Raw genomic sequence first — 13062 nt, forward strand, 5'->3', positions numbered from 1 at the left:
AGCGCAGAAGACCAGATCGAGGTTATTACTAGCGACGTGGACGAGACCCGCGTGGGTCAGAAACGGGCTCGAGGCTCTATAAGCTCAGCACTCTCGGTAGAGGCAGAGGATGAGGAGCTCTCGGCTGACCCTGCCTTCACTGCCCATGGTCCCGCTGCTGGAACCCGAGGAATTGATACGAGGAGGCCAAGTAGTCGGCATCCTCGTAAACAGACGAGGAAATAGTAGCTACTCTAGCTCAAGGTGACCCAGGTCCCCCATCAGCTCGTCCACACTATTGATAATATCGCCGGGTAGCTCAGTTCCGGAGGGGCTATTGTTAATAGGCTCAAGGTAGTTCTGCTCGAGGAGCTGAAGCTAAAGCATTGTCAGCTAGCTTTTGAGTGCGATGTAGTACTTCTTTACGTACGAATCTCTCTTGCCCTCCAACTGGACTCTCTGGGATGCTCAGCACCGGACTTGCCCCGTAGTCGAGATGAACCTGAATCTTGTCTCTAAGCCGTAAGTAGACCGCGAGGTGTGGCCGCTTATGATCAAGCTCCCCATCTAGCTGGCCGTCGAACTGAAGATCCCGGAGCTGTTGATCACACCAGTCCGTTGTTATTGGGTCAAGCAGATCGTCTATATCGATAGAATCGACAGCGGTCATCATCTGGGCAAGCCCATCTCGAGCCGCAGGCCCTAGATGGACTGCCCAGTTCTCCACTTCGCTTGTATTATACAGATCCATCGGGATCCCAGCGACGAGATGCTCCCTATTCTTCTATGGCCAGATGCGATAGCCGTTCCACATCTCCGTGAAGTCCGCAACCTCTTGACGGATCATGGGTCCATAGAGAGCATACATCGCGATCTGGTGAGCAAGACGGTTTGGTTGGAAGAGGCCGCTATCAATCAGCTCGTGTGAGAACGCGATCCAGCGCTGACTGACACCTTTGAGGAGCTTTTCCCACCAAGACTCGATCCGTTGGTTAGATGTGCTTGGGCCCCAGATATGACAGGAGCTCAGTCTCGCTCCCTGCCTGTGGACTCGTTGGTCGTTATCCTCGGTGGTATACCGAAGCTCTGTCTGATCAAGGTCGGCGAGAATCGCCTGGGCTCCGGCCCAAAGAGGAGTCTCGATACCATGATCCGAGCGGGTGAAAAGGGGGCGGACCCCTGAGTACGACACAGTCCGTAGAAATTGTTTGAGTGAACTCAGCGCAGTCATGTTCCCCCTGCCGACATATATCCAGATGATGGCTCTGGAGTACGTGTCGATACAGGCGTAGATAGAGAAGCCGAAGTTCTTGAGCTTCTCGTACCCATCGAGAGACCACATAAAGTTAGGCCCAGGAACCTGGAAGTCCTTCCGGTGCTTCCAATCAGCAAGGCGTCTTTGTTCGGCCCGCTTCTTCCACTCTGGGTTCGTTTGGTACTCGCGATATAAGGTATTCTGGCCGACAAGGACGCCGGCACGGATGCGGACGTAATGGTATAGATACCCCCTGCCAAATCCTCTGATGCTGGAAGACTGACGGTCGTCTTGGAAGAGGAACTCTCTTGCTTTTTGAATAGCTTCCTGTCGTTCAGCCAGATCTCGGAAGCGCCGCTTCATGCCATGCTTCAGACGATACTCCTGTACAGTCCGCTCGGAGATCTCGATGCCGCGTCGCTTGAGATCACGGACGATGGAAGTGTCGCTATATCCGTATCGGTAGAAGTAGCCTTTGACCAGCTCGACGAAGGTGTTGGTATCAATCTTAAAGTGAAGGGGGAGTACTCCTGGGCACCCCATTCCGCTAACCTCCTTTTCAGGGTTCTGACGTCGAGTACGTGCCCATCGTCGCGGAGATGGGCACATATAGTGTCAATGGATAGTCCTTCTCGCCGCTGCTCGAGGATCAAGTCCTTGACGCGCTCCAAGTCCTTACGGGGCCTCGGCATTGTGCGAGACGCAGACCAGGGGGTCGAGATCGTGGTAGAGGTCGGAGCAGCGCTCCTAATAGTCCAGACCGTTTGGACTATTAGTCCAGACTGCAATCCAAGATCAATAATCAATCCACGACGGGCGTTCGTGGATTGACGACTAGGATGACGCGTCCCTTGAAACGGGCCTTGTTGATCTGGATCGCACCAGTAAATTGATCGGAAATATCCACAACAAAATGGTTGGCACAGCAACAAACATGGGTACCCTGGATTTAGCGTACTTAGCGTCCACACCGGGCGTCTGTATTCCCCTGCCCTGATCTGCAGTCTGGACTAATAGTCCAAACGGTCTGGACTATTAGGAGCGCTGGGTCGGAGTTCATACCTCCTTCCAAGGCTTCCAGCTGCAACATCCCGGCCCCTCTGAACCGGCATTATCGGAGCTTCGGCGCCGATGGAATGGCATCAGCACCGCTTGGTATGGCATCAGCTCTGCTACATTAGAAACAGTGCGCTACCATATCAATACTGTAGCCCTATATAAAAACGCCTAAAGCCTATGTGCGAAATAGCTCCAGTCATTTTCGTACGTGGTTTTGTCACCCATGTGGTAATGTGCGACCGTACACACCACCCCTGACATCACGAGGGTACAAGCGGGGTACGGAAAGTTAGTTCAATGAAGCAATTCCCGCCAAAACACCATACAAATCATTTTGAAGTCAACAATGAATTCCCAATCAATTCTAGAAGAGAGTCAGGCATTCAATGCCTATGATGACAAGAGCTTTATCAAGGAGGATCATAGTCATCAGCTGCACCCAAATGACCCTACCCGGATAGCTGTTTTTCCGGCCGAAACTGACCGCGGCACCAACTTCGAGCCTTTCTATGTAGAAACACGCAACTTTCGCATCAGCACACTGCCGCCAACACCTCTGCAGCTATTCCAGCTTTTCCTTCCTATTTCCCTCGTTGAGAAATGGGTCCAATACACCAAAAGCTGGATCTCGTGGCTGAAGGAAAATGACGTTGTTGATAGCTGGAAGCACCCGATGACGAAGAACGCAAGGCTACGAGTTTGGCAAGGGACCTCTATTGCAGAAGTATATGTCTGGCTTGGAATGCTAAGTTATATGGGTATACATAAGGAAAAGACGATTAAGAGCCACTGGAGTACCCCGAAGCCGGGGCAGCAACGCCCTGAACACTCAATCATCAAGTTCATGCCGTATTGGAAGTTTCAGATCCTTCATCGTCACCTTCGCCCCTTTGACCACACCAAGATCGATGAGACCGGGCCTCTTCCGAAGGTATTCCAAGCTTGTGATGAGTGGTCTGATCATATACAGGCCGCGTCTGCGGAGATCTTCTTCCCGGGCTCTCATCTGGCTGTGGATGAGTGTATGATCCGCTATACGGGTAGATCGAACGAGACAACAGTCGTCAAGGGCAAGCCTATCCCCTAGGGTTCAAGATCTGGGTCATAGCACAACAGGGCTTCTTTATTCACTGGCTGTGGCACATCAAGGGCGAAAAATACGGTGCCGTTGGTGTTGAGCTTCCAAAGCCGGAGTCATCCTCACGAGGTCGCGGCAAGAGGGCATCACAAGCACCAAAGAAGGAGCCTAAAGAAGAAGAGAAGCCTATCGCCCATACTTGGGCATTGTAGAGTAGAGTGGGTCTCTACCCACTACTCTACCCACTACTCTATCCACCACTCTACCCACTCTACCCACCACTCTACCCACTCTACCCGGGCTCCACTCTACTCTACAATGCCCAAGTATGCTATCGCCTTAAACTCGACCCAAGGCGTCGTTGTTGCCCTAGCAAATACACTGCCAAAAGCGACATATCACGTCTTTGTCGATAACCTCTTCTCGTCGGCAGACCTCTTCCGCAGCCTCCGCACACATGGCCACGGGGCCACAGGCACAGCCCGGCCTAACTGTGGCATACACAAGGAACTTCAACGGGATAAGAAGGCTGATGGGGGGGCTAAGACCAGCTATGACTTCAACCAGGTCAAGATAATCCCAACCCCTGACAATAAGGTATTAATCTAAGGCGCTTTTCTATGTGAATTCCTTACTAATATGTCCTTGCGCCATCTAATTAGGTCAATCAGATCGCTTGGAAAGACAATCGCCTTATATTATTCCTTACAACCGTTTTCACAGGCGAGGAGCGTGTCTGCCGGAAGAGGAAGAAGCCGTCCTCACAGAAGCCCGAGGCCAAGCCAATACGCCGCTTTTTTGGTGACGAAGCTGTCAAAGTCATCTCGATCCCGACAGTCGCTGCTGCTTATAACGACGAGATGAATCACGTTGATCGGGGTGACCAGTTGAGGTCATATTATGCATACAATCATCCCTTACGCCGGGGCCCTTGGCAGGCTCTCTGTTGGACCTTCCTTCTTGATGTAGTGCTTATTAACAGCTATCTTGCTCAGCTTCACGGGCCACAGCCAAATTGGGAGAGATATACGAATCACAGAGAGTGGCGAGAGTGCATTTTCAACGCCTTATTTAATGAATATCATGGAGAAAGCCAGTCAAGGCAGAGGTATCGAGCTGGCGACGAATCTGACCCTGAAATACAGCAAAAAGAACATAATCTTGTCCGCCGGAAGACAAATTCAGATTGCCTCGCTTGTCAAGGATATCGGCAAGGCGAAATAAGGTCAAAGGGCAAAAGGAAGCCTCTCGGGACGGTCAACAACAACATCACGAGATCACAGACGAGATTTTGGTGTAGTGTGTGCAAAGTCGCACTTTGTAACAATCAGAAGTGTTGGTACATTTATCACCATAGAGAAATAGGTGGAAGCTAATGTATCTCTTCTTTGGCGCATTTTAATTGGCCCCACCCCCTTGCAAATACCTCGGTGCAGGCTTGTGGGCACTCATGAGATAAGCACGCCCCCGGCGGAGCTGTCGAGGGATCCACCTTTGTTGCGACACCCCCCTGAACTCTACAACACACACTCTCGTTCACGCACACGCACACACAATTCAACTCAAGCAGTAAAGGTGTTGCTGTTTTTAAATGAACCTGGAGGTCCTGCAAGCCCCTTTCTGTCGACACAACCTCACCGACTGTCTGTCTGATACTCTCGTCTCTTCTGGAGGCACGCCGACAAAAGTCGCCAGTCACGTACTAGCATTCTAACCCCACTGTCGCATCACTTTCGGCTCCTTCTCTAGCAGCGGACAGCGATCAAGATTGTACTTCAACGCCCTTGGGCGAAGTTTACATTTACCTACCAACTCCGGCCCAGAGCTGCGAGGATATGACCTCCCCTTCGACCATTTCGGATAGTTGAGTATTTACTCTATGGCCTTTCTGTCAGACAATTAGTTCCGCAGGGATCATTGTTGGCACCAGTCGATTGATGAGAATTATCTAAAGAACAAAAGAAATCGAACAGCCATGTGTTCGGGCACAGCTATTCAAGTTCATGTCGTTAGGATTATGCGACAGGCCAGATGTGAAATCGGATAGTTACACCCGGTCGCACGGGTGTTATGCGACAGGCTGCGTGAAATATAACAAATCTGGCCCGTGCACGCAGTGAGATCCGTGGGGTGGCCAATGAAATTTATTCCGCCCAGGAGGACTAACTTTATAGGGCCAAGTACGTTAGGCTATTTACAGTTCCAAACTTTCCTGCTCGCGTCTCCCAGAAGCTCCACGTTCTTCCTCATCCGCTACCGGTAGTTGGTCTCGCCTCGCTTGACTCTATGTGACAGGCCTGCTTGAAGGCCAATTTCTCCAAGTGTTCAGCATCCTATCTTCAGCAGCTGAAGCGTGGTCTGCTAGCTTGGGGCTGTTTGGTGTTAGTATCGCTAGGTTTGGCCGCTAAATGCTATTGGTTAGTAAACCATCCAGTCTGGTTTGCATCGCCTCTTCGTATTCATGGCGAACCTAATCGCCGCCCGCACCGCCCGTAAGTTAGGTGCCCACTCGGTTCCATCCGATGCCGCCTTTCCTCCCAAAAAGAACGAGAGGTTTCCCATCATTGTTTGTCCGACTCGTCGCATGCCTTCTCGCTGCGCGTCCCATTTCGTACACCGGAATAGGAAATATTTTATCGTCTCTGCTGCTTGTCCACAGTTGCATATGTCCGATTCCACTGCTCCAATTCTGTGCAGGTAGCTGTTGATCCTAGCCATTCCCGTGCGCAGCTGTGAGAGCATATCTGATTCGCGTCTCTTCAGTCCATCGTACAGGGGGCGTGTGTGTGTGCCTGGTATTGCCCTGTCGATTCTGTCAAGGGCAAGGATCACAACCATCGTGAATAGCCTCACGGTCAGCGTGAACGCTACACCATAACTAGCATCAGGCAACAGCCTGCTGTCTATGAGATCGGCAGACTGAACACAGGTATAAGAGACCGACTCTCGTCGCTCCTTTAGATAGAAGATCAAGCGCTCATCTGATCCTCATGGCCCATCAGCACCCGCGACAGTCCCCATTCACCAATGGCACCTGCGCCGTCAGCTCCGGCAACGTGGTCGCATGTTGAGTAAAGGCCGCCATAACGTTGGGAGAGCTGAACAAGAGATGGTCTGGGTGGGCTTCCTCGCGACGGCCCAAGGCGCGGCATATCTTACGCCACTCGACTCGGATAGCCTTGTTCACGTCCACATCCTGCATGAAAAATCCCGCGACGAAAGGAGCAAAACAGTCCAGTACCTCGTCGTCATTTGCGACGCGAATGACTCCGGTAGGGAAAGAAGCCGTTCGATGGCACTCTAACCCGTCAAAATGTAGGGCCCCGTCGCGATGGAAAACCACCACCATTCCGCCTTCTGGTCGCTCAACGAGCATTTCCAGCGCCTGTTCGATGAACCTGCGTTTGGATTTCATGCCATACATGCTGTGGCAGAATAGAATGACATCGAATTTTTCGACGCCATCACTTGTCCCTGTGCCGGTACAGCTCTTTATGTTGCTGTTTAGAACGAATGGGCTTCGATGAACGCCCGGTGAGCTTTGTAGACAGGGCAGCGATGACTCCGTGTCCGAGGCAGAGCAAAGCCATTCTTCCAACCTTGTAGCAAACAAGTCGTTGGGCTCAAATGTAGCGTATCTGCTGACCTTCCGTCTCAGGTAGCCGGGCAGATATCCAAGTACGCTCTTCGGGCCGGGTCCGATTTCTAGCACCGAGGTATGGGTACGCGAGTTGAAGAGAGGGGCTAACAACAGAGATAGTTGAGGGATGATGAAGTCTCTGTACGTCACCCATCCTGAGTCCCGTATGAAGATGCCGAAGCCAGCGTCGTACTGTGCGTCGGACAACGGCTGCGCTAGGGACGATGCCGTTGCTGTGGCCTTTTGCCTAAGATTCCGCTTTAGAGCGTCGAGATGAATGGTTTGTTCTCTTGCAGTAGGCTCCTCTTGTTGTCCTCGAACTTCTCCATATGCATAGAGCTAATGCGGATGCCGTGGGCTAGTACTCCGTACGTGGGGATCCTGACAGAGGCCCCCTGACCCAGCCGATGCTCCCAGTCCTCAGCAAATTCCTTTAGAGCTGCTGTATCTGTGGTATTGGTGGTCTTGATGCTCAGGTCTCCACTCTTGAGCTGGTTAGAGGAGGCGATCTTGATCTTCTGGATATGCTCGTTGCCGCTCTGTTCAATAGCCCGGTCTACGTGTGCTTTGAGGTTTCTAGGGTTCATGGCCCTGAGGCTAGTTATAGTGGTTGGGTCCCTAATGTTTACGATAACCTCTCGGAGGGTCTGGGATGGGGATACTCTTGGGTTCAGGTTGGGCGGAGTAGTCGTTGCCTGCGTTATTCCTCTTGCTGCGATGCTTGCGTATGTCCTCTGTGGCTCTGAGGCCCTGAGGTCCCGGGCTAGTTTGACTGTTGTTTTTCCTAGCTCAATAGCTTCCTTAGTTGCTGTATGTGTCTCTGCCATGGCCCGGGTCGTTGCGCTTGTGGCATTCTGTATCTCAATATAGACCGCTTGAGCTATCTGTTGGGTTGTTGCTAACCCCGCTTTTACATCAGGATGAATAGTCTGGAGGGCGGTGTGGAAACCAGACATATCCGGGATATTCTGTAGCTTTGTGACAAGGGATAGGGAACCGATGATGGCATTCTTGGCTTGTTCAGGCGTCATAGGTCGGCTTCCGTCTGCATTGAGGTAGAGTAGGGCCTGCCTTAGATACGTGCCCAGTTGAGTGGCGTGCTCTTGGTATCCGGTGGCCCAAGCCTGTTGTCGAATTGCGCAGTGATGCTGGGTGTGATTGATAAAATCAAGGTTGTTATTATTATTGTCATGGTGAGAGCTCCCTAGGGGTTTATATCCCATGCGATTCCATCTAGGACTTTCAACTTTCAATCTAGGACTTTGTGATGTGACCCTGAAGTGAGGGGGAAGCTCCCAATTATCTCTTTGCTTGCGCGAAGACATCCAACGCGTACTTCGCAAGGATCTAAACCAATTATAGTTAGCGGCTCATTTAGCTCACTTTGGCTGCAATATGATAATAACAGCCCTCTACTGAACTTTCGAGACACCTAGATAGTGCGTTAGCAGTGGGGCGAGTACGCATTGGATGTCTTCGCGCAAGCAAAGAGATTCCAACAAAGCCACGTTGTCTGGCCACGAGGTCGCCATAATGTCTCTATCACACAGGGCTATGTGACAGGACGTCAAAGTACTTCTCAAAGCCTTACTGACGAGGGCTTTTGTACTGTTTTATATCGTATTGTTCAAAAATTTCATTCTCGGTGATCGTGCTATGGCAGCTTACAGCTGGTCAGCGTCGTTGACGTTGGCGAAGTGGGGCACCGCGGATCAACACTGATCCGAAGGGCTTCGGCTGTTCGCCGGACCCCGCTATCCGGGCATAATCGTTTAGACGATTACAACCGCCGAGGATACAATCTATCGCAGGTACTGATGGGCCACGAGGAATCGAGGATCAAATGAGCGCTTGATTTTCTATCTAAAGGAGTGACGAAAGTCAGTCTCTTATACCTGTGTTCAGTCTGCCGATCTCATAGGCAGCAGGCTGTTGCCTGATGCTAGTTATGGTGTAGCGTTCACGCTGACCGTGAGGCTATTCACGATGGTTGTGGTCCTTGCCCTTGACAAAATCAATCAACCAATCAATCAACCTCCATCCATCATCCGATGGCTACTATCGTTATCGTCATACAAGACGCGTCGATTAAAGGCTAGGACAGGTACGGAGAAACAAGAATATAACAAAGAAGCGATAGGAAGGGCAAAGGCTCCCTTGATAAGGCGCGCTCTACCTAATACACTTCTTTCGATCGGCCAATGTAACTTCATAAATGGCTCCATTAAGGGAACTTAAAGTCAGGGGGAACGCAATAGGGGCTCTTGCTAGCTTGAAAGAACTTGCACGAGGTGCTGGGAGGGCAAGAGCCAGCGAGCTAGAATTGTGTGTTATTAGCATAGGTATCTCTTTGTAGCAAGACGATAAGGCATGGAACTACTTACCACAAACTTGCCAGAGACGTCACAGACCTGCCAGCCTTTGGCATCGCTAGTGCAAGCATAGGTTCCGGGCGTGCATTCCTTGGAGGCGGCAGCAGCGATGGAAGCGAAGGCGGCCATGAGAGTGATGGTGAACTTCATTTTGGTGATGGTGGCTGTTTGGAGGTAGAAATGGAGCCAAAATGGCTTGCTTGGTTGTTGTTGAGCGAAATGAGAGGCTTATGGGGATTGCTTTGTTGGTTATGGTGTTGAGCGAGGGTCAGTGATGAAACAGAAGTCTTCGTTGCGGGAGGAACAACGGCATCCTTATATACGCCTCCAGACGGCATATTAGCAGCCCATCCGTAGACTTCGTCATGATCTTTCAGCCACCTGCATGATAATGAGCGATTCTAGCAGGACAGATTGCTGGGTCTCATATTATGCAAGCAGATGACGTAGTTCGTATAGACGAGTAAGCATGACTGTTGCTCATATATGAGTATGCAGGGTGACTGAATACTGACGAAAGGTTTTTGCTAAGGATCTTCTTTAAAACTCAGAAAGCATATATCATCACATTCAGTTTGGAACGCGAGCTGCATTCCTGGATTTTCAGAGACCTCCAGGACAGGTGGCCCTGATATGCGCTAGATCTCGTTGGGCCCCCGTGCCTTGGCTTATTTGCTATCCTTCAATTTAGAACCTAACAAACTCTCCAGTCCAGTATCTTCCAGTGTCTCCCATGTGTCCCTTCGTGATCCATTTTCATGCGGCGCCACTCGTGTCATTGAAGAGCTAAGGGGCGAGACAGGCGAAGATGTTAGAGGGATGAAGGTTAGTTATACGATGTTGCAGTGCATGTTTTAGTTACGACGTAGACCCACTCACAGAAGTCAAATTGAAAGACAAAACGAAGAACTAGAGACCAGGAGCTGCCATAACGCATATTCATCCCCCTCATCAAGAGATGGTATGAAAAGGATGGCCATTATATGATGACATGAAGAACAGGACACCTCAGAAGAATCCAGCCTTTTTGATAAAGTGACGACAACGATGCCCCTCAGCTCTTGAGTTACTGGGGAGAACATGCCGAGGCAGGCGGCCCAGAGGAGGCATCAGAAGAGCCACCGGAGTTGACGGAGCCAAGTCAATAAGAACAGGCCCAGGCACAACCCGAGGGTAGTCCTCTTCAAACATGAACCAATATGCCACCTTCACGACCTAAGTCTTCGCATCCTCACGACGAGAAGTCGTCACCGCCGTCACCAAGCAAGGTGCTGGCAACCACTTGAGCAATGACCGGGCAGAAGAAAGGTGAAAATATGCCACCCAAGAAGTATGGGAGAGGGCAAAGGTTGACTCGTCGTGTTGACAAAATGCCATGATGAAAAGGCTGGGGATTTGTGATCAACTGTCCAACTGTCCTTGCCGAACTTGATAAAGGATAATAAAAAAGTGATGGGCTGGTGCGGAAAGTTTGCGCTGCGTCCCTGTCAAGGTTGCTATCTACGAGACCGACCGTGTCCCCCCTTGAACGCCACCATTTGAGCCTCACTGCAAAAGACCCCAGACCCCAGACCCCTCTATCTAGGCTGGGCCGTATGGGCACTCTCCCAGTAGCTAGGGGCGTGTAGCTGCACCCCCTGGTCAGATTCGCAGGTTTCAGGTTGGCGTTACGCGACTCCGTGTGGTGGTGGTGGATATCTGGTTTGACCAGCTACTGACAGTTTCCGGGTCACATCGTATCACGTACTAAGGCTGCTCCGACACACAGGCTGTTTGACCAAGAAGGATTAAACTTGGATAAAACAGATAGTAAGGAAAACCCCATTACAGCTGATGAAAAAAAAAAAAAAAAAAAAAAAAAAGTAAAATTATAAAAAAAGATTTATATAAAAAATAAGTTACTACTAGGTACTGTAACTATACAGTTAAGTAAGGCATTCTCACCGCTCTCTATCAGACCAATGCCCTACCTGCCAGCACGTATAAAAGGGCAAGCGCCTATACTCCCCCATGATTTTAATCCTCGACTTCGTTTCCCTTTCTTCTTCTCTCGCAAATCTCAGACGCTTGATCTTGTGTCCTATGCTTCTGCCTATGCCAGCCTTACCATTTCCCGTGTTCGTCAATTCTGCCTCGGACAAGGCCTTGGTGTTGCGTACTCCTCTCCGCCAAGCCTCTCTGCACCCGATGGTGGATGGGTCATACGTTATGGCACACCAACACCCTTTTCACAGGCTCTCTCCTATCCTCTTGTCGCAGGGTAGGCATGATCTTCGCGGCCTCATGAAACAACTGCGTTAGTAATCTAGCCGTATGCTTTAAGTAACTCTGCGGGATGGAATACCCCGCACAAGAGATAACCTCAGACAACAATCAATCAACACACTGCTGCTGCCCATTATTCTTTACCTGATCCTTGATCCTTTCAGCACGCTCAGTGCGACACCTCTCCTTTCTCTCCCCGCAATAACAATTCTACAGACGCTGCCTGGCTTTACAATGTACCAATGTAAGGCTCGGGGCTTGGCTCGATGAGCTCTGATCCACCAGCTCATTGCAGTTCACTCTGTTGAGATCCATTGTTTAACGGATTAATGGCTATTCCGATCCATTGGTGGCGAGGATGTGGATGTCTTCTTGTCAATAGTTTCCGGTGGTTAACACCAGTCTTTCTTCTTCTTTAATACAACATAATATGCTCATTTCAACACATTCCTTCCCTCGACTGTTCCTTCCCTCGAAGCAAGGCATACCTCCTAAGCAAGATCCCCCTGGATTGGCGACGTGGGGAGGTCGCGAGACCCAACCTCCCTATGCCTCCTATGTAACTTTCCCACAATAATATCTCGTTCGATAGGACGATCGTTGCCAAACACCATGAGTTGGCAAACCCTCTAGAGAGCGGCGAGAATAGCCGCCGCAACGTACTTTAACGGCATCTGTGTCGCCTGGGGACCGGCCGCGTTGTCTGACGAACCGGTTTTTGGGGCCGCCGAGGAAGCTGCAGTCGCTGCAGCCGTTGCCGATACGGTGTTCGAGGCTATAGCACCACCATAATGAATACTATTGGCCGCGGAGGTGACGAGTCTGTCATAGTCCGTAGCAGAAAATGGCACGGTGGTCTTGCATATTCCGGTGTCAGTGCAGTCCCAACCGCAGCGTGTTTTATCCGAGTAGTCGCAGACACAGCAGTAAGCATCCGTCTGCAGCTGTGCAGTGCCACTCGGGATCGGGAAAATAGCGAAGCCTGGACAGCAGAACACGCCGTTCATAGCAATTCCATCCCAATCCTCAGGACAAGTACTACTCCCCTGAGCAGAGATGCCACTAAGGAGAGACATGGCGCTGAAAGCCAAAAGTTTAAAAAGCAACATATTGGAACGGGATTTATGGATGCGAAAATGAGACTTGGTGTGAAGGGACAATGAGAGCAGTATTGATGCGAGTGGGCAGATGGACGCGACTTCTATATTAACTTGCCGACAGGGAATTTCGACAAGGCTCTGGATAGAGGAGACCCATGAGTTGCTTGTCTGCCGGCGCCAGCCAAGGCAGATAAAACCGCCAGGATGCGGTGTTTTCCCGGCCAACGTCGCCGGAAATGCATTGACCCATTGCTGCCTGATGGTCAAACCTGCAGCAAGACCAAAACAGACATGCGCTTTGTCATCCGAACTGC

The 13062-nt window shown here is 50.7% G+C and overlaps 7 protein-coding genes across 7 annotated transcripts; 2 read left to right on the top strand and 5 right to left on the bottom strand.

The window, feature by feature from the left end:
• Nucleotides 1-228: 228 nt before the first annotated feature.
• Nucleotides 229-730, bottom strand: MRS44_013238 (uncharacterized protein; the record flags this gene model as incomplete). Its single annotated transcript, XM_065616724.1, has 2 exons — nucleotides 229-357; nucleotides 410-730. 2 exons carry the CDS (start codon nucleotides 728-730, stop codon nucleotides 229-231), a joined length of 450 nt encoding a protein of 149 aa, XP_065472796.1.
• A 33-nt stretch (nucleotides 731-763) lies between these two features.
• Nucleotides 764-1843, bottom strand: MRS44_013239 (uncharacterized protein; the record flags this gene model as incomplete). Its single annotated transcript, XM_065616725.1, has 1 exon — nucleotides 764-1843. One exon carries the CDS (start codon nucleotides 1841-1843, stop codon nucleotides 764-766), a length of 1080 nt encoding a protein of 359 aa, XP_065472797.1.
• A 796-nt stretch (nucleotides 1844-2639) lies between these two features.
• MRS44_013240 (uncharacterized protein) lies at nucleotides 2640-3583 on the top strand (the record flags this gene model as incomplete). Its single annotated transcript, XM_065616726.1, has 2 exons — nucleotides 2640-3315; nucleotides 3363-3583. The coding sequence occupies 2 exons, from the start codon at nucleotides 2640-2642 to the stop codon at nucleotides 3581-3583; spliced, it is 897 nt and encodes a 298-aa protein (XP_065472798.1).
• A 106-nt stretch (nucleotides 3584-3689) lies between these two features.
• Nucleotides 3690-4595, top strand: MRS44_013241 (uncharacterized protein; the record flags this gene model as incomplete). The annotated part of the gene is made up of 3 exons (XM_065616727.1): nucleotides 3690-3968; nucleotides 4034-4263; nucleotides 4367-4595. The coding sequence occupies 3 exons, from the start codon at nucleotides 3690-3692 to the stop codon at nucleotides 4593-4595; spliced, it is 738 nt and encodes a 245-aa protein (XP_065472799.1).
• Nucleotides 4596-6369: 1774 nt separating this feature from the next.
• Nucleotides 6370-8543, bottom strand: MRS44_013242 (uncharacterized protein; the record flags this gene model as incomplete). The annotated part of the gene is made up of 4 exons (XM_065616728.1): nucleotides 6370-7258; nucleotides 7333-8135; nucleotides 8348-8358; nucleotides 8444-8543. The coding sequence occupies 4 exons, from the start codon at nucleotides 8541-8543 to the stop codon at nucleotides 6370-6372; spliced, it is 1803 nt and encodes a 600-aa protein (XP_065472800.1).
• A 692-nt stretch (nucleotides 8544-9235) lies between these two features.
• Nucleotides 9236-9533, bottom strand: MRS44_013243 (uncharacterized protein; the record flags this gene model as incomplete). Its single annotated transcript, XM_065616729.1, has 2 exons — nucleotides 9236-9328; nucleotides 9396-9533. The coding sequence occupies 2 exons, from the start codon at nucleotides 9531-9533 to the stop codon at nucleotides 9236-9238; spliced, it is 231 nt and encodes a 76-aa protein (XP_065472801.1).
• A 2744-nt stretch (nucleotides 9534-12277) lies between these two features.
• MRS44_013244 (uncharacterized protein) lies at nucleotides 12278-12757 on the bottom strand (the record flags this gene model as incomplete). Its single annotated transcript, XM_065616730.1, has 1 exon — nucleotides 12278-12757. One exon carries the CDS (start codon nucleotides 12755-12757, stop codon nucleotides 12278-12280), a length of 480 nt encoding a protein of 159 aa, XP_065472802.1.
• Nucleotides 12758-13062: the final 305 nt, after the last annotated feature.

Source organism: Fusarium solani (genome assembly GCF_023522795.1).
Source record: "Fusarium solani strain SB1 chromosome Unknown bctg00000009, whole genome shotgun sequence".
NCBI lineage: Eukaryota > Fungi > Ascomycota > Sordariomycetes > Hypocreales > Nectriaceae > Fusarium > Fusarium solani.